The sequence below is a fragment of the Bidens hawaiensis genome, unplaced genomic scaffold, assembly GCF_021521415.1.
Source record: "Bidens hawaiensis isolate Kalapana, Puna unplaced genomic scaffold, B.hawaiensis_p1.1 tig00012786_1, whole genome shotgun sequence".
NCBI classification, from domain to species: Eukaryota; Viridiplantae; Streptophyta; class Magnoliopsida; order Asterales; family Asteraceae; genus Bidens; species Bidens hawaiensis.
Genome location: NW_027492062.1, coordinates 572,116 through 597,097, shown reverse-complemented (window position 1 = coordinate 597,097; position 24,982 = coordinate 572,116). Strand labels below are relative to the sequence as shown.

General features: G+C 33.3%; 1 protein-coding gene, 1 long non-coding RNA gene and 1 pseudogene across 3 annotated transcripts; 1 reads left to right on the top strand and 2 right to left on the bottom strand.

The window, feature by feature from the left end:
- Positions 1–9,094: 9,094 nt before the first annotated feature.
- Positions 9,095–13,333, bottom strand: LOC143542198 (phosphoinositide phosphatase SAC8-like; annotated as a pseudogene). The gene is made up of 21 exons (XR_013136865.1): positions 13,238–13,333; positions 13,083–13,173; positions 12,867–12,980; positions 12,693–12,785; positions 12,561–12,618; positions 12,250–12,306; positions 12,082–12,130; positions 11,855–11,941; positions 11,663–11,769; positions 11,292–11,378; positions 10,989–11,066; positions 10,815–10,879; positions 10,614–10,645; positions 10,500–10,566; positions 10,291–10,390; positions 10,066–10,180; positions 9,911–9,983; positions 9,672–9,765; positions 9,502–9,588; positions 9,331–9,397; positions 9,095–9,259 (listed from the first exon to the last, which is right to left on the bottom strand). The product of XR_013136865.1 is annotated as a phosphoinositide phosphatase SAC8-like (transcript).
- Positions 13,334–15,673: 2,340 nt separating this feature from the next.
- LOC143542197 (uncharacterized) lies at positions 15,674–16,541 on the top strand. The gene is made up of 4 exons (XR_013136864.1): positions 15,674–15,770; positions 16,025–16,086; positions 16,369–16,447; positions 16,530–16,541. It is a non-coding gene; the product is annotated as an uncharacterized LOC143542197 (long non-coding RNA).
- A 528-nt stretch (positions 16,542–17,069) lies between these two features.
- On the bottom strand, positions 17,070–21,783 carry LOC143542196 (AMP deaminase-like). Its single transcript, XM_077034841.1, has 20 exons — positions 21,453–21,783; positions 20,983–21,170; positions 20,715–20,898; positions 20,437–20,615; positions 20,298–20,349; positions 20,073–20,200; positions 19,812–19,991; positions 19,661–19,728; positions 19,424–19,566; positions 19,267–19,328; positions 19,064–19,177; positions 18,805–18,945; positions 18,477–18,629; positions 18,309–18,362; positions 18,126–18,236; positions 17,866–18,039; positions 17,724–17,804; positions 17,530–17,628; positions 17,309–17,417; positions 17,070–17,190 (listed from the first exon to the last, which is right to left on the bottom strand). Exons 1-19 carry the CDS (start codon positions 21,781–21,783, stop codon positions 17,349–17,351), a joined length of 2,511 nt encoding a protein of 836 aa, XP_076890956.1. The 3' UTR covers positions 17,070–17,190; positions 17,309–17,348.
- Positions 21,784–24,982: the final 3,199 nt, after the last annotated feature.

Here is a 24,982-nt window from a genome sequence, read left to right as displayed (position 1 = left end):
TTTTTTGTAACAATGGATAGAAAGTGGATGTCATGAGTTGGAATAGTGGTGTCATTTTGTTTATTTATTCAATTGCAGTATCATGACTAAAGTTATTGGACGATACATTTATATACTTGTTACTTGAGTTCTGATGGACATTTCCAGTATAAGGTTTGTGTTTTGTGCTCTCAATGACAGGGCATTTATAATACTTTACCTTCTACATCTCTATATTTATGGTTGTCTTGTGCTTAGTTATATCGAAACACATAATTGTTTTCATAATAATAGTATAAGCTACTACTATTACCTTGCATTTTTATCTTCAAACAAAGGGTAAAATCATCCATCAAGGTTTACCATAATTGTCAGCTAGAAATGTAATATTACCATACCCCAAAAGGCAAATCTTAGATTATTTGATGGATGTTTTAGGAATAACTGAAACACCAAATTTAACTACATGCTGACTATTGTCGGTTTCATGATTCAAGGTGGAGATATTGTTTACACTGACGGGCAAGGAGGAAATGAACCATTATACGATGACACGTTTTGTGATGAAACTCTTAAAATCAGCTGTCACATTCAGGTTATTTTTAATTTTGAATTTGTATTTTAATTTATTTAAATGCTTAATTGTGTATTTTATTATGTAATCTGAAGGTGCATTTGTTTTGTATGTATGGTGGCTATGGTGAATTCACGAGTACCAGATTCAAATGGCTAGCAATTCTTTGTCTCCACTGTTAAAGACTACTGGTACGATTTATGGGCAAAATGGTCCAAGCTTAAGGCCAAAAATGTTATATTTGCTTTACGGGTAAAAATGTCCAAAGTTGAGGTCAAAAATGTTATATTTGATTACCTCTATTCATGTTTTGAGTTACAGTTTTCTGAATAAGGTTGTGTGAATTGCCCTTTCTTTTAGATGTGTAAAGATTCTGAACATATTGTCGATTGCACTACTCATTATTGTGAAAGGAATCACACTAAAGTTTGGATAATTTACATGGCTACAGTTTTCATCATATGCTGTGTTTTTATACTTGGTAAACCCGTTTGTATATATAAGGAGTATAAAATTAGATTATCGTTGACATACTATTGTTTAGTTTTTGATTGCAGTTGTAAGTCGAAGGCATGGCTAGAGGATAGTGGTTATTGCTACCAATGCCCGACCCAATACCCATTTTGACGCATTTTTGGTCAATCATTCCTTATGTTATAGATTGAAACAGAATTGAACAATTTTTTTTTTTAGTTTTTGATTGCAGCTGTAAGTCGAAGGCATGGCTGGAGGATAGTGGTTATTGCTACCAATGCCAATAAATCGTTATTTTAACGATGAACCCCTTCGGTACAACAAGGTAAAGTGACCTCTACGCTTCGCCCCCAATGCATAGGACCGCTCCCCATGACTGCATATTTTGAACTTTCAAGTTAGTGGTTCTTGTTTTTTTTTACTAATTAGTTATGCTAATATACTGCTTACCAGTGATTTGAGTTGAGTGCTGCACTGCATGTTTTTTTTACCTGTGTTTTTAACTTTAAGTTTGTGGCCCTTAATTTGTTATGTTTCATACTAATTAATTGTGCCTGTCTATGGCTTATTAGTCACTTTTTTTGGGCTAAATGGGTTGTTTTAGTTCGGGTCGGAACGGGTTAAGGTCAAGAGGTTCAGGTCGGAACAGGTCTGGGTCAGAATGTGTCAAGGTCAGAATGGGTCAAAACGGGTGGTTTCGGATCAGGGTTTTTTTTTCTTGAAGAATGAGGAGTCGAGGACAACCGATGAAACGTTTTAGTTTTTTTACATTTTTCATTTTTGATTTATATTTTGAGTTATGATTTTTTGAATAATAAGCCGAGCATACAGAGGTTCACGTTTGGCTCGTTTACAAACTGTGTGGCTCGGACCCTAGGTTTGTTTGTAAACAAGCTGATTTCTAGCGAGTCTCAGGTGATCCATGAGCTGGTTAGTCTAGCAAGCGACCCAATGAGCCGTGCTTACCTTGTCTCAGGCCTGACTATTTTACAAACTGAGTCTGCTTGAGTAGAGTTTGGGCTAGCTTCAAGCGAGCCACGAGTCATGACCCTTTTGAACTCAATAGGTGAAGCTCGATGTAGAAACAGCAACTAAACAATAACTAATTAAGTCATGAGAAGCAAGATGAAGAAACTCATAAATTAGGGACTGATGCTACTTCATTAATATCATAATGGCTTACAATGTCTGCAGTTGATGCCTAGAGCTTTTGTTTTCATGCTTCATAGGTTTATGTTATTTTGATCATAATATCGACTTAGGATTTTATTGTTTAGGTTTCAATTTGTGTATTTGTTTCTTAAAATTACTTTGGTGTGTTTAGGTTTCTAATTGGTCAACTGCTTTGATAGTTTTTTTTGTTGTATAACAACCAAAGGCAGGTCTTATTAGTTTTCTTTTATAGTATGTTTTGTTAATGTTGTTATAGTTGGTTTTGATTGTTGTTACCAAAGGCATGTATTAGTTGTTGTTTTGATAGTTTTTAGATGGTAACAATTTTTATTTATTTTTTACTAGGTTTGCTTGCTGCCGCTATTAATCATTAATGCTCGGGTATTTCTTTTTTATCCATTAAAGTTGACTTATATTGACAATTATATGTTATATGTTATTTTATTAGGTTGCGGTAGAGGTTCATATCTGCTACATTCAATTGGAACTCATATTAACTTAATTTGTTTGTGTGTTTACTTCAGAAGTTTACTTTATGATGTCAAAGGTCTAGGTTTGTGGTATGTCCAGCCCCTCCTCTAAGGATAATGTATCAAAGTCTGACACCCCATGGCAGTTGACCACCTGGAACTCACATTGCAGTAAACATTGTGTATTATGTTGAAAAGCTTACCTTTTTTAAAGTCAACTTTATAAATTTAGTTTCACTTTATTTACTATTACAAAATATCGTTGCTAAAGTATAGTTTCTAAATCAATATAAGTTTTGAAATGTTGCAGGTGTCTCGAGTAAGGGATGAGCTTAGTTAAGCCTTACCGAAGAGCTAGCTAGCATGCTCTTCATAAGAGAAAGGTTGACTTTAATGCCTTAATGTTGACTTACAATAATGCCCTTCAAGTATTAATATTGTGATAATTTGAATAGGTGTTGGCGAGTCACGTGGCCACGCAAAATCAACAATGAGCATTTTTTATAGATGCCATCAAGGTTCTCAGACTTCATGCTGTATGCTATTCTTATTACTTATTACTCAAGAATAATATAACGAATTGCATTTTTAATTTTCAGCTACAGTTTATACTAATTGATTTTTAATTTCTGTTCTAAAGTTAATGAATTGTTATTATTTTAATTGCAGTTTTATTTGTTTATCTTTTTTTAAAAAAAAAATTCTTGTCTGCGTAGAGCCATAAATTTGAACCAACTATAGTTTACTCCATCGATTATTACGGTATTAGTTCATGCATACCAGCCACGAAGCGCGGGCATATCCTTGAACTCGGGGATCCCCATTACCCATTACATTACAAACCAAAAACTGTTTGTTATGGTTGCCACAACAATGAGATTGTGGTTGTCTCCAAACTGTTAGGACACGCCTATCACATGAATTGGTTTACCAGCGAAAAGAGGGTAGTCTTCATTGAGACCCTTGTCTCTCATGCTATTTAAGTTTGTCAATGCCTTATGCTTTTCTTATTTCCCGTCATAACAATGAAGAGCGATAGTAAAAAAGTAAAGTTTTGTAACCCAAAAATAGTAAGTTGTGTTTGAACATAGTAGGCGATTGTTTGTGGGTATATGGCTGAAAGCTTGTTAAGTGAATGCAAACTTACATCTTCATCAGTTAGTTCAACACAAACACAGCCTTCGCCTCGTGCATTCTTGTAATAGCGCATTGTCCCTTTGGATGCGACACGAAATAAAAACTTTTTATTTCTAAAATTTAAGTATATATTCATATGCCAGTATGCATGTGCACAATCAAATCACGTATGCCCAACACTTTACCCTTTTTACAATTCATTGACCGACAAGTTTGTGGCTTTAATTTGAGCATCTCTTTCATTTTATAACTAAATTTTAACTCTACCTACTTAGTACTTACCAATTAACGCACACCAATTCTTTATGTTGATTAAAAATCATAAACCCAACTTATTAACAAATATTTCAGAAAACACGATGCATCCAATATAATACACTGATATTTTAGTGCGCACCACCGTACAAAAACCAACATTCAACCAACCATATGCACATGAGGCAGCGCGATCACACTGATAACCCATTACAAACCACACCAAACATTACAAAACCAATATTAGGGGATAATTTGCGCGAACCTGCGGCAACACGCGGGCACTTCTGCTAATGTGTGTATATATATATATATTATTCGCGTATTAAAACCATAGTCTACCATTTACATATTACTAATTTTATATTAAAGAAAAAAAGATCACACATTTTTCATATAATACCATTTTTATCTGCGTCCAAGTGAAATGAAAACCCACGTGTAAATCATAGCCACATTATGTGAAAGTTAAACTAATTATATAATCTTGATAATTAAAGATTTAACTACATAATTAAATAACTTAATTTCATCATTTTGAATTAAAGTTCTTCTCTCAGCATACTAAAACACAATAACGTAACATTTATAGACTACACAACAAGTGAGCAATTAAACCAAATTAACGCATCAAGTGATAACCAAAAGAAATCGAAAAAGACTCACTATTTTTATTTTGATTTAGGCCGTCAAAATAGTGGGGCCATCCGATTTAATTTAACATGTGTCAAGTTGTTTTACCCTAACCACACTAGTGTAAAGATCAATAGCGTAGCGGACTGATTTTATTTTGTTACGAAGAAAAAGTTAATAAAGTTAAGTGAAAGCAAGCAAATCCCAAACACCCACATAATTATGCCAGCGTTCTTACAATACACCGCCTCGTTCTAATACAACATATCAATCAACCGTTTCTTCTTACAATACACCGCCTTGGATCTAGAAACCCTAATTGATTATCAGTTGATCGAGACTCATCAATCAATGTACGCAAACAAGTTTCTCTGTCTCTTTCAATTCTACATATCGATTTGATTTCTTCATCCGTCTGATTCTAGTTGTTTTCCCACATTCATTTATCGTTACTAGGGTTTATGGTTTTCAGTCACCAGTATGCATCAATGTAACAACAACAATAATAATAATAATATTCTGTGTTAGGGATTTGATAGAATTAGGTTAACTTAATGCTGCTGGTTCAATAGATCTGAATTTGAATTTAGTAGTTGAAAACTTATTTTTTATGTTGCCTATTGTGTGCATACTGCATTTATATTTTTTAATTTAACATATGAAATCGGTATAACCAAGTTTTCATGCTTATTTTCTTTGATTTTCACTTTCAAAGGTATTTGATTTTGTAACTTTTGATCCATGTTGTTATTGTTTGACATGTCTACTTATTTATTTTGTGATTAGGTTTTTCTGGTTACAATTTAGCAGGTTCTTTTTGGCTTTTTACATTCCCTACTTTATCTTATTTTGGCTTTTAAGTTAATTTGATGCATAAATGTTTTTTCCAATGGTTTTCGTTTCGACTTTCAAACGTATTTGATTTTGTAACTTTTGATCCATTATGCTATTGTTTGACCTGTCTACTTTTTTATTACTTTTGTCGGGAACCCTATAACTGGGCACCTAAACATCCATTTCAAAGGGTATTGTACTTTGAGGCTTGTACATTGCGCTTTATGTGTGTGTTTAGGTTGTTCTAGGGATTGATTTACTGATAATAGTGTTTCTGTTGCTATCTTATTTTGCATTGATTTTTATATTGCTGATTTATAAAATTGTGCTATTGTAGCAAGTAGCCGTATGGCGCCAAAGACGGATTATCATCTCAATAAGGAAGGTTCCCGATCCCGGGAGGTTAAAACGGACTTGTATAGCAGTGTTCGTCATGACGAATTTCAATGCCATAATGAAGCAGCGAGTCTGTCTAGTAATTTGAAAAGAATGCAACGTGCTGGTGTTTCTAAGACCAACAAACAAATTAAACAGTTAAGGAACAAAGTATGTGTCTCTTTGGTCAACTAAAAACGCCTTCCCACCTGTGACCTCCCATTGTGATATAAATGTAACGTAATTTCTTGATGCAGGTTTCTGAAAAATGGAGGGAAGCAAATGCATTGAGGACAGAAAATGACTTTTATCTGTTTCAAGAGATGTATGTTATAAAATGTTTATTTTATTTGATTATTCTTTTATTTTGGTTCTTGTTTTATTTTATTTGCTTTTTTATTTTATAAAATGCAGGAACAGGAATATTCGGAATAGGCTTAAGATTGACTTGCATTGCCAGCACAAAGCGCAAGCAATTAGCATTGTGAAAGGTCACCTTGAGTTTGGTGAAAAATTTCAAAGTAAGTGTATTTTATTTAGATCACAACATATGTTATTGTTTTTTAGAATTTTTTTTTTGTTTTTACAATTGGGTTCAGTGAACATTTGCCATTACCAGTTTGTGTTTGCCATTGTTTTTTAGAAATTTTTTTTATTTTTATAGTTGTGTTCACTAAACATTTACCATTAATAGTTTGTGTTTGCTGTGATAATAAATATGTATCTTCTTCTAATTTGTTGTTGTCTAAGTGGTATTAGTTTGAATGGTAAATGTGGTTGTGTTTGTTTCATAATATGCGTTTTAGTGTCTTCAGTTCCTCACAATGTTGGTTATTCTTTGAAAAGTTTTGAAATCTAAGTCGAAGCACTTTCATGTGTTAAGTGGGATTATTACTTTTTCACTCTAAAGTTTCTACGTGTTTACAGTGGTTTTGGGTGACCCACGTCAAGCCAAGGAAATCAGTAGCTTCATACACTTGAATCGACTTATCGAATTTGGAAACATTCAAATCGGCTGACCATCCCCGCAACGCAGGGTGACTAAATCCTAGTTATAATTATATTTATTTAGATCACACATATTATTATTATTATTTATTATTATTATTTATTATTATTTGTTATTTATTTATTATTTGTTATTTGTTATTATTTATTATTTGTTATTATTTTTATTATTCTTATTTATTATTATTATTATTTATTTATTGCTTATTTATTATTATTATTATTATTATTATTATTAAAGTCTGGTTAAGGACGATGATGATGTTGTTGTTCCTTGTTTTTTGATATTTAGGTTTGACGGAGATGATAATAGTCACCGGTAAAGGTGGTGGCGATCACGGAGACGCGGTTATAAAAGTCCAGGTAATCAACTATGATTATTGTAATTGTTATTGCTATTGCTACTACTACATTATTATTTTTATTATTATTATTTAATTATTTTATTATTATTATTTTCTAACTGTAGGTTGAAAATCTTTTAAAAGAAATGCAGCTGGAGTATGGTCCAGACGGCCCAGGAGTTTTTTGGGTCAAATTGAGATATTGGTAGGGTTTGAGTTGTATGATTCACATGATCTCTTTTGCTTTTTGGGTCAAATTGAGATATTGGTAGGGTTTTAGTTATATGATTCACATGATCTCTTTTGCAAGTTTTGTTGAACATTACTTTAAATGCCAAAGGTTACTGACCATGAGCTAAAGGCACTATGGCACTATGTTTAAATATCATATTTATGCCCTATTTAGTATCTTTCAATTTCATTAATAGAACAAATAAGCAAAATCCTTCATTTGTAGATTGCATGTGATGACATAGATGAAGGTGTACAAGTGTCAAAAGTCTAGTTACATCTTACAACAATATGAGCATGTTTCTGTTGGTAGAGAGCAAGGACCAAATGTGGGGGTGGGGGTCAACATGGATAAATCATGCATCAAAGATATATATATATATATATAGGGTTGGGTTAATTTGAAAACCCCCTTTAGTGGAGAAAACCCCCGAAACCCTTTCCTGACCGTTGATCATTTGGATGGATGGATCAGATTGTATCTTGTGGGTGCATGTGTGATAAGTGTTTATTTAAATGTTTATAAGTACACATGGGGGCATTGTGGGTGCTTTCTCTCGTCATACTCTCTCACCAGTACACTTGGAACCCCCCCCCCCTCGCCGTGCAAATCACATCATACAAAAAAGTGACCCTGTCGTTTTTTGCTTCACGATTCCCACCATAACCCTTTTGACAAAAACTATCGTTGATATTGTATGCGACTCACCGATTTGAAGGCTTGAAACACCAATCGAAGGCTATAAACAGCGATTGAAGGTATGGTTGAAAAATATCGTCTGATATTGTTAGTTTTGTAGACGATAGTAGTTTTTTGTTGTTCGTTGTTATGTCTAATCGATTTGGGGTTTTGTAAAATAAAATAGTGAATGCAATAAACACCTATTGAAGTAGTGTTTTGTGTTATGTTGTTTTAGTGAATGCGATAAACGCTGATTGAAAAAGTGTAGTTTTTTATTGTTCGTTGTTATGTTTAATCGATTTGGGGTTTCGTAAAATAAGATATTGGTTTTGGATTAATACTGTATAATAGTGTTTTATTGGTGTTTGTTTTTTGGAAAAGTTTGTTTTATATTGTGTTTGGTTTCATGGTCTATTTTTGCAGGGGGCGGGGGTTTGACTAAGTACACATTTATTAAGAGCATGTTTGGGATTGAGTTTGAGAAATGTTTATTGGCTTTTTCAAACTTCTTAATAATCATTTAAATTTTAATACCAAAAAGAATAGATTTTAAGAGTGCTAGTAACAAACATTATTTAAGTGAGCCTTACAATATCCGCCTCTCAATTTCAATTTAGCATAAGTTATTTGATGAACTTCAGTTGACTTTGAAACATATAACATGTGGGGATGTAGCTCAGATGGTAGAGCGCTCGCTTAGCATGCGAGAGGTACGGGATCGATGCCCCGCATCTCCATTATTGTTTTGTTTTATACTTAACAAGCATAATATATTGTTGCTAATTTCATTGACAAAAGTCACAAACACATACTTATCTAGCACCTATACTGCACAAGTCACGGTTTAGACCTTTTTAATTAGTAACCATTCGAATAGCAAAGTGAGTTCAAACAAACCCAGGACATTATTTCCTATACTTGATGCATAACTAATATGAAATGTAGTAGTAACCAAACTACAAAAGGCCACACAAACGAGGCCGAGAACATATTTGTCTTCCATTTGCTTTTACTAGAGCCATCATTCCTGCTGTTGCACCCGCACATATTACAGATGATATAACACTCTGAGCATTTTGTCCCGCTGCAGCTTCAATAACAAACAAATTCAGCTCATGAAAATACAAATCTAACATCCCTCTAATGGAGTCCGTTCAATACCTCGGTTAAGAGTAATGGATGTAACTGTCAAGCCTCCAATCAATAAAGCTGATGCCACTGGAAATAACTGCAAACAACACAAATTGTTTTAGTGTGTATATCATAGAACGAATGGTAACTTTAGAACAAGCATCATAAATATATAATCTGGACAAATATCTGGTTACTCACAGTGCGTGACTCAAATTTGTTTAGCTGAAATGGAGAAGGACTGTTTCCACTGACGGTATAGTTTCCAGAAATGAGATCAATTGCATCCTGGAAAAAATGAAAAACACCAATACACAAGAAAAATATTCAACACAATCAGGAAGGAAAAACTTTGTTATAGAGAATCTTGCCTGTCGCATCCCATCTTGAAAATTATTTAGATAATATCTCGAAAGAGCACTAATCCCATCTTTTATTAATCCAGAAATAGTTTGTTTTCCATATCTGCAAAAAATGAAAAAAAAAAAAATTCAAGGAAAGGAAGACAGAAGGATTATTGTATCTCAGTCTTTCTTCTGATATGGTGGGATATACTGAGTACGATGATGATGATGATGATGATGATGATGAATCTTTCTTCTGATATTACCTGACATTGTCTCCTTTTAGAGCATTGGTTCCAGAATACTCAAGGCTGATCTCGTCACCTTGATTCACCCACACTATCAAAGAAGAGTTGCAAATATTAACACTGAATAAAGTTTCCGGTTAGGGAAGAACCATACGTAAAATATTAGTACACACAGTTTCTGAAAATCTCAAGATCTTCATCCTCCGTAAAAGTACAAATGTACTCTGAAGATGTTAGTGCACATATCCGTTGCAACTGTTGTTCCAAAGAGATCCTTGCAAGATAGCTCTGCAATCACAAACATCACAATTTTGTTCTTTTAGGGTCTGTAGTATTAATCTGTGTAACCTCTAGATAAATAGTGTAAAGCACTAAAGCTTAAGTGTGCTTTCTTGAACCTGTGTAACATTTGTTCGATCAAGGCAATCAATGCAGTTGGATCAAATTATTCCTTTCTGCTCTTCTAACAACTCTCCATCCATGGTTTGGAGAAAGAATCTGCTGAGCTGGAACAGTGAATATCATAAATTGTATTATGAAAAAACCATCATAGTTCCACTTAAGGAAATCATTTCAGGAGAATAACTTGTAAAGATTGTAGTATTACCCCTGTTTTTCAAAGTCATCGGCTATTTCATCATAGAGAAGTTTTAAGCTGTCAAAATTTGATCCGCGGCTATTTCATCATAGAGAAGTTTTAAGCTGTCAAAATTTGATCCGCCACAGCGTTGATGGAAATCAAATGGGACGTATCTGAGTCAATAATAAATTCACATTAAAACTGCAATCTGCCCCCGTATGAACACATATAACTAAAAAACAAAATTCTAGATCAATGTTTCCTTTATTGCGTAAATGTAATATAAGGTCTAGATTGCAAACAAATATATAGTAGAAAGTCAAAGCATAAATAAAGAATTACCTAACATCTGGCAGCTTTTCCATTTCTGTGGCAAATGCAAAGCTCAATTGGCCCTCATTTCCATGCTGCACGTAACCAATAACATATGATATTAATATAATTGTCGATAACAGAGCACGCTTATATAGAATAACATTACAATGCAATCAAATTAATGTTTGGGCCGACTCTTACCTTATCAGTTAAGTCAACAGCAATAGTATTTCCATATCTTTGCATAAGATCATGAAAGTGGCGCTTCACAACCATAGGCTGCAGAAATTAAGCAAACATTGTTATCGATGGCTGCCTGTATTATATACTCAATAATCTATAGCTCAAAAATGAAGACTGTATTTGTAGGCTAGGTAATTCTTGAACTTCAAGACTCAAATATTCCAATTAGACTTAACGAACAAACGCCCCATTAGGCTCCAAGTTACCATAATCAAAGAATCCTTATATAATAATAGTAATACAGTCTAATAAAGTCCACACCGTATCTTCATGCTCAATGATAGAAAGATGGGGTTTATAACTCAAATCAACAATTTGCTCCCACAACAGCGGAATTGAACCTCGAACCTGGAAAAAGGTAACTTTCACTAATCAGACAATATAACATCCCCAATATCTAAAAAAATGAACTTATAGATCTATAGTAAATTAGATGCGTGTAAGCTTCCAACTATAAGTTTTTTTGTTAAAATAAACAAATTTCACGTTAACATGTCAAAATATGCACAAGTAGGATTAGACATACAGACCATTCACATTACAAAGCCACCAATATTTGGAGTTTTAAATCAATAGTTAATGCACTTAAACGTTATACTTAGATTGGATAATATCTTTCAAAAAGTAATTACCTGCAAAAATGATGACTTGAATCGGTCATACTCCAGCAGTTGTTCGGTTTCAATAAAATTAGCAGTATCCCCTTCTAGATTAGCTCCACGTCTCCACATTCTAGTACCTGATTCATATCAGATTACTCAAAGTTTGGCATATATAAATGGCGTTGTCTTAGATTAATAAAAATAATATTCATCTTCACCTACCAAGACGCCTTGTGCACCTCCTTGATATTAATGTAATTGTGGATGTTAAATTGTTTAGCTTGACCTGTCCCATCTGGAAGCTTAATTCTTAGTTAAGGATGAGTATCATAAACCCTATGGAATCTGATAACAATACTTTGCATAAAATTTCATTGGTGGACATTCACATAGAATACAGAGAATGAAGAAAAGAAACATGCATATGAATATGTACATGTCACTCAGACACATTGAAAGGATATTTCCTTGTAATAATGGCACAATGAACTCATCAACCTGTGAGAAGAAATATGAATATTTCAGAAAAGATATATCAAATGTGATATGCCATCTATATAGTCTAGAAATAAACAGTTGTGAAAAGAAGAAAATGTGAAGTGCATTATGTCTCTAACCTTATTCTCAATTAGCTCCTCTAAGATATTCCTGTTCCAAACAAAGCGCGGGTCAGCCTGAAATACAAACATGTAAGCTTTTATATCCTCAGCAAGAGTTGTTATCATTATGGCAAACCATTATGCAGGATAGATGAAGGATGCGTAGTGGTTCAAAATCAAAAGACTGCATAATATGATGATATTGCAGTCATCTTGAGCTCTTGACCCAAAAAAATATGAAAGCAGATCCAAAATACGTGTAATAAGCATATGAAATTTATCCATTGTGGATTATAATAATACAAATCAAAACTCATATGTGTGCATACCTGCTTCCAAATTGGTTTACTCATCCACCCATCAGCCATCTTGTATCTTCTCTGCAAGCTGCAAGATATCAAGTTTCTTTAAACAAAATTTACCTAGTTATGTAGTAACTCATCATACAATAAGAAGCATACTTTAATGTAATATCAGTTTCATAGGAATAATACAAGCCAGGTGTCTCCTCCACAATTCTCAACAATGTCTGGAAGTATGCTTCGTCTTTTTTTCTGTAAAATGATGTTTAATGAATCAATTAAGCTTGGGAGATGATGAATAGGAAGTATTATTGAGAAAGTGAACTTACTTGCTGATTAGTTAAGTTATTTAAACCTTGATTACAAGATAAAAACTTCATAGACATGACTCGGAAGACAGGGTAACCAAGGTAAGTGCCGACCTCCTTGCGAGAAGTTATAACCAAACTACGCAAGAGGAATAAGTTAGAGAAGCAAAATAACATACAACTAACCAAGTGTAAGGATGGATGGATTAGATTAGAAAAGAAAAGAAAAGAAGCATGAGACCGACCTGCAAGCAACCTAATGGATCCGGCAACTCCAAAGACAGGATAGACCTTGGAAGCAGCAGCAGTAGTAGTTTCCAAATTATGAACACCTACAGTATCATTGATTGAATATTAGCATCAGCCAAATAAAATGAAAGCAAGCAAGTAACCGACCGTGAAAGTTATGAAAGGTTCCATCGGAACGAGAGATAGAAAAGCCATCAGGAAGTGATGCTGATGACGAATTTGTCTGCATATTCCTGCAACTCTAATTCGCTCCGTACCTTGAATTCATTCTTTTCCTTTTCCGTACAATTTGCTTCCATATGCATATGCTCTGCTGATTCTTTCTGTCACTTTCTCTGCCGATTGATTGATTAATCAGTCATTTGATGAAGAATTATAAGAAAGACAGAACGAATGAAAGAAAGAAACATCAATTTGATTAATTTGGGGGTCCTTATTATTATTATTATTAACACTATAACACCAACGCACTTATTCCTCTTATTCTTATCCATTTCTTTATTGTTACTTCATTTATTTCTATTTAGAGTTAACAGCCATTTTAGTGAATGGTTTATCCAATTACGCATCTTTAGTTCCGTTTTTGAATTTATTGTAAATGGCTATCTTATTTTTTTAAAACTTGCAATTTTAGTAATTTTTTCTAACCCCGTTTATTTTGTCCGTTAAGTCAGGGGCAAATTAGTAATTTCGATTTTTTTATTTATTTTCTGTTTTAAGTTAAGTGCCATTTTAGTACCTGTGGTTTGTCAAATTACACAACTTTAGTACCTTTTTTTGAATTTATTGCAACTAGATACTTTGATTAGTTTTGGATATATAAGCAAACCAAAAGAGGCATTGCATATTACAATTAAAAGATCATCTCTAACCCTAAATGAACAGATCAACTAGGCCTGTAAACGAACCGAACGTTCGTGAATTATTCGTGAACCGTTCGTTTATGTTCGTTTATGTTCGTTTATTTAATAAGCGAACGAACATGAACAAAAAATTTGTGTTCGTTTAATTAAAAGAACGAACATGAACACATGTTCTGTTCGTTCATTTATGTTCATGAACGTTCATTTATGTTCGTTTATGTACTAATAGAAAATAATTAAATATTATCTGGATAGGTCATCTGCTTAAAGGTTTTATATTTGTTAATTTGTGTTCATTTAAGTGTTTTCGTTTAAGTTCGTTTATATTTGTGTTCATTTACATTTGTTCATACATGTTCATTTATCTTTATTTAGTTATGTTTGTTTAGATTTTAAATAAACGAACACAAATGTCCATTTTTAAATAACCAAACATGAACATAAATATTTGTTCGATTAAGTGTCCGTGTTCTTTTAAAATTAAGTGAACGAGCATGAACATGCCCTTATTTGTGTTCATTTGATTCGTTTACAGGCTTCCATTATTTACATTGATGAATACATCGGTCTCGATCTCTAGGCTCTGCCGATTTTATTTGTGTTCATTTGTGTTCGTGAACACATTAATTTCCTTAATGAACGAACACGAACATAAACCTCGTTCGGTAAGTGTTCGTGAACCGTTCGTGAACACATTATTTTCTTAACGAACGAACATGAACAAGGCCTTGTTCGTGTTCGTTCGGTTCGTTTATAGCCCTAAGATCACCCCCCTCCCGCGCTCAATGATCCTTCAAACCCTAACCATTGTTCATCTTTAAGTTCAATAAATTACGATATATTGTTTTGTCCATGTGATTTGTCAACCGCCATTCATCTACAAGTTCAATTGATGCTATACTAAGAGGTGTGAAGTTGTGTGATTGTGTTTTGGCTTGATCTTTCGATGTGTTAAAGAGCTACTGTTATCATACCCAAACTTTTGAAAAAAAAAATCAATGCACATAAAAAAATGCAAGAAAAATGGCTAAGATAAACTTGGATCTTGAGCTACTAAATTGGCAATCAAGAACAAAAGGTTAAAAAATATGTTATACATTTCATTGTTTTTCATCTTCTATCATGTATTTAGTTATCTTTTAATTGTAATATGTAATATGTAATGTCTCTTTTAATTTGTCTATCTATCCAAAACTAATCAAAGTATCAAGTTGCAATAAATTCAAAAAAAGTTATTAAAGTTGTGTAATTGAACAAACCATAGGTATGAAAATGACACTTAGCTAAAAGAGAAAATAAATAAAATCGAAATTACTAATTTACCCTTGACTTAACGGAAAATAATAGACAGGGTTAGAAAAAAATATTAAAATTGCAAGTTTTAGAAAAGTCAGGTAGCCATTTGTAATAAATTCAAATACGGTACTAAAGTTGCGTAATTGGACAAACCAAAGGTACTAAAATGGCACTTGACTCTTCTATTTATTTAGGGATATACATTATACAATACGTAATTATTATTATTATTATTTTTGTTGATAAATAAAAAAAGATTGATTCATTTGTTTGTTTCTCCTTCCTTTCCTGTACGACGTTTCCAGAGAGAGAGAGAGAGAGAGAGAGAAACTAGGGATCGACCGATACATCATAACCAGGTACCAATTGAATCAATCAATCAATCCTTCTTCTGTGCTAATTAATTGTGTGTAAAGTTTCAGACTTTGTTTTTCAATCAATTTGATGGCTGGAGGGAATTTTGTGCAGCGTGTATTCTCATACCTGGTCAATGAGATCCTCGTTGAAAGTCTCGCCAACAGGTAGGTTTGCTTTACCTTCCTGCAATCTAACTATCATTTACCTGCTGCTCCTATTTCATTAAGGTATAATTAGATAGATTTCGAAAAGCATACATGTCCTATGCTTTGCTTTGCTTTTATTGCTTGTTGCCCAACTCTTTTTATTATTTCACCTATCAACACCAAATGATATTTCCTACTTACTCACTCTATCTTTCCATTACTTATTATATATCACAATTTAACTATCTTTCTCGTGGAATGTGATGCCATAGCCGAACATTTCAACGATTTGCTGTCAAGACTTCCAAGTCAATGGAAGAAATGTCCAGCCTAGGTAAGTAACAACACAATACTTTTACAGCCCGTTTATATACGAATGGGTCGATTTGGGTTGTTTTTAAAGGAAAATAACTAAACTGTGATGGGTCAAAATGCTATCAAGATGTTGCCCAGAGTTTTTCTTGTCTTCTAAGTTGATTTTTATCCAAAGAGATGGAATTTTTAAATTTGTAATAATAGTAAAACAAAGCGTTGCAAGATCTAAATTGTAGTAGGTTCATCCAGAGTCTGTGTAATATGCATGCATCTAATGTAGATCTGTATTTGGCTTTTACAGCTGCAAAAAAGAGGCAAGAAATTGCTGAGCAGGTGAAAGAAATGACTCGAAACATGGAGAAATGACTCAAAACATTGAGGTATCTTTGTGTTTCTCTCTTCGTTAACAAGCATTGAAGATTTATTTAATCTAATCTGATTTACATTCTATTTGTGTTGCAGTCCAAGAACCGATGATGATTGACTCTGGAACAAGTTTCATGTCAACATCTAGGTTACAAGACCAAAATATGTTACTTTGCTTTTGTTTGTAGATAGTCATGGTACTGTGGTAGTTGAGACTGTTGCAGCCTGCTGCTGTTTATCAGTTCAAGACTAACTTTCTAGTTCAAAGAATATGGACCTTGTTGTGCATGCTTGTTTTAATTTGAGATTTTATGGTATAATGTGTTTTGATGTCATGATTGAATAAGAAAAAGTTTTATGGAGATTAGTTGACATGCTAAGTTGCCTGTTTCATGTGCTTAACTCAAAAGAGTCTACAACCAAACTTAACTATTAATCATGTCTAGTAGCCACAGACTCATCACTTAGAACAAGATAGTAAAGCAAGTAAAAGAAGAAAATTGATTGTATATATATATTCTTAAGATGCACTGCAAAAATACTTTTTAAATAAATGTGTTCAGATTATTCTTTGTGATATCACGAAAGCCTAGAAAAGATAACACATAATCTTCTGTTACAAAATATATTTCTGATCCTCTTATAATATACACTCAGATAGGTTGACCTAAAGCTTTCACTGAACTTTGGAGTTAACCCAAATTAGCTCTTCAGCTTCAGGTATTCCACCAAATGTCAACCAATGGAACTGCAATAACTAAAACGCATTGTGTTATCAAACAAATAAAAAAGTGTAATGTGATCCAATTTGATATTATAGTAAATGAATTCCAGATATAAAAACTTAAAAAATGTTTCACCCGAAAGTTAATTACCATCAGAAAGCCACAAAACGGTGTTATGATATGAAAGAAGCTAAGTCTCGATATATTCAGGCAATTCAGCTTTCCCTAGATAAATCTGTTGCATCTCCTCTCTCCAGATCTGTATGCAACAATATAGTAAACAAGCACAATGAATGCCAAATTTTTCACACCAAATAATTTGATAACAAAACCACAGAAAAGATTATGCTCGTTTAAATTAAAATGCATACCATGTCACGGAATTCAAGTCGAATATGTGGCACATTCGTCTTGTGAATGTCATTTCCATCTGGTCCTCTCTTGTAGTACTCCGAACCAATCCAATGTGACTGTAAGAAAAAAAAAGTTCAGTTACCACCAATTCACAATATAATATTTAACATACACAACCACAAGAAAATGACATCGACAATGGTAACTTTACCTTGAGAACATGTGAGAAACCAGATTGGTATACTGAATTACGGGCAATCTCACAGAGATCACAGGCACTTAATTTCCATACCTGTGAAAGGATAACATTAGTATTTACAAATCTCAAGAAAAATAGGAAGGTGGATGCTTACAGAAGCAGCAATACTGTACTCCTCCACTAACGGCTCCTTTGTTAGGTGGATTTGTAAAGGGTCATCAGTAGATAAAGAAACATTAAGGCCTCTCAGGAAAAACATTGGAAACGGGTTCCGGTGGTAATCTAGAAATAAGGAGTTGTTACTCAAAGGAGACATTGCAAGACCAATCTGATTACAAAGCTCATTAGATATACTTTTAATTACAAGTCAACAAACCAAAAAGGGTCAAAACCAGAAAGTCTCTTTTGTTTTACCTGTGCAAGGTAGTACAGGTATTGAAGTACAGGAGACTTTCTTAGATTAATCCCATGTGCAATGTTATGAGTCGTAAGAAACGCAGCAGCAAGATGGTCAATATCACCAGCCTAAATATAGAAAATAACTCAATAATTCCAAAAGGTAGAAACAGAAGAGGTGAACGGACTGGCAATGCGTACCTCACCACAATGAGGGCGGAATCTGATGGTAGTCATGCCTTTTGATTCACGAAGCTGTAGCATAACATCATCAAACTCAAAATTCATATGTTTACTTGTTGGAATGTAATTGGATTACAAAAAAAATGGATCTTTATAAAATTGTGCATATTGCAGAAGCATACTTGCCTTGTTTAAGGTATAAAGGTTGGCGTAGCAATAGTAAACATAATAAGAGAAAGCAGGATTGAATATATTGGTCCATTGTGCAGGTGTTGGCATGTGTTTTGTAGGGCGTCTTTCAGGCTTGCTTTCATCATCCACTAAATCCAACCCCACAACCTGCAGTTTTTAAATAAAAATAATTTTGTATGAAAATTGCCAATAATACACCATCATAATATATTTAAAAACAAGAAATGCAAGCTTTGCACACTATGTAAAGCGCAATTTTCAGGAACCTAAACATGTATGCAGCCGCAGCACATAAATATTGTAATAAGTCAAACAGGCAAACCTGTTTCAAGAAAACATGCAACTGCGGATGAGATCCTGGGTCAACTGTAACCTCGAAAAGAGGAAGGAATATGTTGTCAAGAATGGTCTGAAATGATGTCACAATACCCATTTCCTTATATATATTGTAAAGTCGAGGCAGCTGCAAAAAAATTTTAATTAAAAGAAATCATTAATTGGAAGTGATAATAATGATGTTTAGCGTTTATGCCTTACGATAAGGGATACTAATTAACAATGATATATGATTACAGATGTACCTGAATCAACCAAACAACGTTATCACTGTAGAGTTCATTATTCACAATCCAACTTGCCAAATTGTCCCACTCACTTTGTTTTCTCCCATATATGGATATTCTGTATTCAGCCATCTGTAAAATGCAGCATTTTAAATACAGAGCAAATGCCATCAAAATTAATTATGAAAACAAACATTAAACAATCCAGATTCATAACTTACTTGATATTTACTTGCATCAAGATCCGCAAATACTTGTTTGGTCAGCTCAGCAAGGAAGCGACCTGACAAAATGGTGTTAAGATGCAATTTTGAATATTCTATCTCTGAGATTGCAATAACAATTTTTTATTCCCTAAGTTAAATAGAAGAAGCTTACCCTGAATTAAATTATCTTGCTTCAAGAAAATCTCCCTAAGCCTACTTTGACCACATGGATTGTATTTGAGATTAAATTTGTCAAAACGGTGAAAGGTGCTCTTGTCAGCGTGCACATCTAACAGATCAACATTAAGGTCATAACTGCATCATAAAAATTTGAATGCCATTAGACTAATTAATCACGACAATTTAACTATTGTCAACAAACAGGGCGTCCAAATGGTCATTTTACTACCCAGTTAAATCCAAGCTCTCAAAAACCTCTCTTAAAGTCAGATAGGTCCCATCCCGAAATATTACAACCTAAAGAAACAAACACAAGGTCAGCACCATAAATCAATATAACAAATATGAAAAACAAACCGACGGATTATTTATTTTATTACCTCATCAGGCTCTTTTTTCAACTTAGACTTTATGAACCTTAACAAATGTTTTTGATTCATGCATGCAGAATGATGAACATGGGTATCCACCTTCCGCACATTATAGAAGTCACGGTGTGGTGCACTTTTCTGAGCTAAAAACTCTTTATCCGCGTTTAGCATTAAATGAAGGTTGAATTTCTTGACATAAAAGAAGTCAAAGTCAGAAAAATGAAAGCATATCACCTAAAAATTGCAAAACGAACATAAAAAATCAGAAACCTGTTCTAGAAGACCAAGCCGGTGATGGCACACTGTTCGTGTATTACCAGCAGCTATCACTTTAAGAATGTGATGTAGGTCAGTAAAAAAGGTTGTTGCATCAGCAACAGGAAAAAGCTTCTCATTTGCTGCAAATCGTTCAAAAAATTTTATAGTTCATATATATGCATAGAGTCATAGACAAAAAAAAACAGCATTAGCAATGACTGAATAATGGAATCTTACAGTCTTTATTTGCATAAACATGAACAACTCCATCTTCCATTTCAAAGTGATGCTGTAACATGATCAAAATGTCATGTCAAGAAAACTTTATATTGATATACATGAATTAGTCTAGAGTAGAAATTGGCTTACAACTTACATCAGATTTTGTTTCAGGAACGTAATCAAAGGGATTTGGATTGCGTTTAGGGGTACTAGGATCAGATATAACCTCTTTTTCCCATGGTGCAATGGTTTCTCTAAACACATAACTTTCCCTCATTTCAAGGCAAACCTGTAAAGCCCTGTAAACCTCTGCTTCATCAAGTGATGGTGTCTCTGCAAGTAAGTAATCAAATTGTATGATGTTGAGGCACAATTACTGATGAAGGAAACTATTAGCACGCATAAATCAAATAAAGAGGCATGAGTACCAACCATATGGAGTGATCCTAAGGCGTACAAAAGTTTCCTGCTCCGGCTCCTTTCTAAGAATATCAGCAGCAACAGGATCAGGTTGCACACCATGTAAATCACCAGATACACTATGCGACCTTATCATAGCAGGCGCAGCCATGGGCAACTGTTCACCATTTGCATTACCATTCGCTTGCTCCGCGCCCTGCTCATTCATTTCCAAACACACGTACGTATTCAGAGGAAAACCAATTTCTCATAGCACCATAAATCATAAAAAACAACTTACAGCATTCCCATTCGTGTGAAGATACGTAGAATCTAGATTAACATTGTCAACATTCACATCAACATCTTCCTCATCTGATCCTTCCACACTTTCAAAAGCACTGGCACTCGCTACTGGAGACTTGGGAGAAGTCGGTCTGAGTATAAGTGAAGCCCTCTTTGCCAATCCAGTATGACTACTAGCTTTCCCTATCATAATTAAAACTTAGCAACCTCACAACACACACACACACACACACATATACACATATACATAGTGTTTGGATCAATTACACCATGTAGTATGCATAATTACACTACTTGATTTGCACAATTAGCAATTTAATTTAATATGTATTTGATTCAAACCCTATATATGTTGTGAGATTATATATATAACATAGTGTAATTACACAGTCGTATGTATAATTACACTACTTGATTTGCACAATTAGCACGTTAATTGAATTTATTACAGAATGAAATTGATACCTTCAGGAAGCGTATGGAGTTTAGGCAATCCTACGGGGATAGAAGTAGGATCGTGGTCATCATGAATGGAGGTGACGTCAGGCAAGGAAGTGGAGGCCCGACGGTTAAATCCGTTTCTGCGTGGACCTTGAATCCGCCGTGGCTTCTTCTTCTTCTTCTTCTTGTAATCGTCCAGCTCTGCATCTTCTTCTTCCTGTCTGTCTCGTTCAACGGTCATTGCAAACTCCAGCAATTGATCAAGGGTTTTGCGGTGCATATAGTAGGCCGAGACTGCCACAAACGAGGCGCCGACGAGTGCCGCCATAGCCAGGTGCAACGCATAAGTATCCATTGTTGATTTGGGTAGAATGTAATTAAAACCCTAAGACATGAAATAGAATATGTGGGTGCGAATAGGATTATTATTATTGATAAAATGGGTCCCTCAACTTTAGACAATGGTGGAGTAAATGGCCCTAATAATGCTCTTTATTTGAACACGTGCCTGTATTTCCTACTTGTCTTGTCATTTTCGTCTTTCTAATAATAAAAGTTTTTCTTAAGGTGTACATGTTTGTATGACTAAATATTGTATTTAGGTCGATATGAAATAATCACGCTTACTTTACATTTCTTGCTCTCACTTCTTCTTTTTCTCACGTCTCGATGGTTATCACGTCAACTAAGAGAATCAAGAAAAAAAAATACTTGAACTTCTCTTATGCAATCAACAACGAGTTCAGTAATCAATATAAATTAGATATAGTAAAAAATAATTCAATCAACTAATCTATATGCAATAGGATATAAAAATCAAACACTACGTTTACAGTAAAAAACTTCATAAGTTTATCGACAATTTAAAATGAAATTAATGTTTTTATCCTACATCATTGGTTACGGTCTAGTAAAAGACTTTAGCACATCATTAAAAGTCGTTATCCTTATCAGGGCAACTGGTTACAAGTAAATAACAACTAAAATGAACCAACACAATTACTAATTATTATCAAAATAATTGGAAAAGTGAACCAAGACTTCTACAAACTAAACTATCGCTAGGGCTATAAACGAACCGAACGAACATAAACAAGGCCTTGTTCATGTTCGTTCGTTAAGAAAATAGTATGTTCACGAACGGTCACGAACACTTACCGAACGAGATTTTATGTTCGTGTTCGTTCATTAAGGAAATTAATGTGTTCACGAACACAAATAAAATTGGCAGAGCCTAGAGATTGAGACAAATGTATTCATCAATGTGAATAATGAAAGCCTGTAAACGAATCGAATGAACATGAACAAGGGCATGTTCGTGTTCGCTCATTTAACTTTAAAAGAACACAGACACTTAATCGAACAAATATTTATGTTCATGTTCATTTATTTAAAAATGGACATTTGTGTTCGTTTGTTTAAAATCTAAACAAATATAACTGAACAAAGATAAACGAACATGTATGAACAAATGTAAATGAACACAAACATAAATGAACTTAAATGAACCCAAATTAACAAATATAAAACCTTTAAGTAGATGAATTATCAAGATAATATTTATTTATTTTCTATTAATACATAAACGAATGTAAATAAACAAACATACACGAACATTTATGAACATAAATGAACGAACGGAACATTTGTTCATGTTCGTTCATTTAATTAAACGAACACAAATTTTTTATTCGTGTTCGTTCGTTTATTAAATAAACGAACATAAACGAACTTCCCGCCGAACGGTTCACGAATATTTCACGAACGTTCGGTTCGTTTACAGGCCTAACTATCGCTATATTGATAAGCAAGTGTATATATTTTTCAGTTGTGACTAGTAGACAAGCGATAAGACAAGTAATCCCAAAGGAGGTCACGCGGTGAGGACCTAGAAATTATATTTAAGAAAACCAAATTGATTCGAACAGCTAAAACTTCTATTGAAACCTTACGAAACAAACAAAAAACACTGGGATTTTCAGTAGGACGTGACTTTATTATCTTATTAGCATGTCCATTTCACTAAAGAACGTAGTGAAAAAGGACACATGAAATTTGCCATAATCCTCATATATATTAATAAATAACTGTATCATGGTTTCCGCTAGCCACTAAACACGTAGTTTTCAATCGTTAATATAAAAGTACAAAATGACAAGAAAAAGAAAATATGAAGTAATTTATAGGTGATTAAAATTTCATTAAAGAAGGTCATATGAACTATAAATTAATGTGAACCTTTAAAAACTCGTGGCTGTAATTTTGTTATATAACAAACCAGTTTTATAGCTCGTGTTACACACGGGATAATTCAAATTATAAAATTATAAGTAAAACAAATAATTACATAGCGTATATGAAAAAAAAATGTATTACATCTATGCTTGTATCTATACAATGTGTACAAAAATTGATTTTATTTATATCACAAAATGGTTTTTTTAAATGAACTTAATAAAAAATGTCCGTGCAAAATTGTATTCGATAATGCTTCTTTCTATTGAAAAATTCATTCTCTGTGTCATATATGTATAATTGAAAGAATTTTGGTTATGAACCAATTTCGAAAATAAGACTTCTCATATGATAGTAATTCTAACCACTCAGCCTAAATACAAAAGAGGCGTTACCTTTATTGTTTATCAATTTACTACCCATCAAAGGAAGGTAGGATATTAAATTGCAACAATGGATGTTCTTCAAGAACTATGATTTTCGGAGCTACACCATAAAAAAGATGTTGATAAGTTTCAGAGGGCTTCTCGACTTTGTCATAATGACAACATAAAAAATAACATGTTAACCCATTCAATTTTGTGAATATTTTGTTTTATTTGAGCATAGTTTTGCATGCACGCTTTTCATACAACGTTCTGATCACCATTGAAGGAAAAATTAATGTTGACGTATATAAATATTTGAAATTTGATAAAAGTTAGAAGCATTGATAGGCATGGGGGTGACATGTCGAAAGTGTCGCAATCTTTTCTTAAGTTTTAATAGTTGAGGGAAAAATAATCAATTTGCCAAATCCCGAACCTTTTGATTATTTCAAAAAATGCCCTTAAAAATAAACTTGAAACCCGAATCACGTTTAAAATTCTAACTTTCATACTTTTGACATTTTAAAGTCAACACTTTGAACCCATAACAAATTTGACGATAAATCTATTTTGCATTCTAAAACTTTTAAAAATATTCAAAATTTTCATTTTTGACCCGTAACAAATTTTGACCTAAATGTAGTTAACCTGTACCAAACAATCTATTTACCAACTTTTGACCCATAAAATCAAATTTAACTTCCATAAAAAACCCGAAACAATTTTCATTTGATAAACATGATTTGTCGTTGATTTTTAGGATTCACCAAGTATTTTGAAATATATAGTAAAATAATATGTTAATATTTATATTTATAAAAATATATATATATATATATATATATATATATTATATAAATATATTATAAAAGAAAAGTGGATAATTATTGATTTATTACATATATTAGGGTATATTAGTTTTGGAGGGAAAAAATTGTGAGAATTAACTAA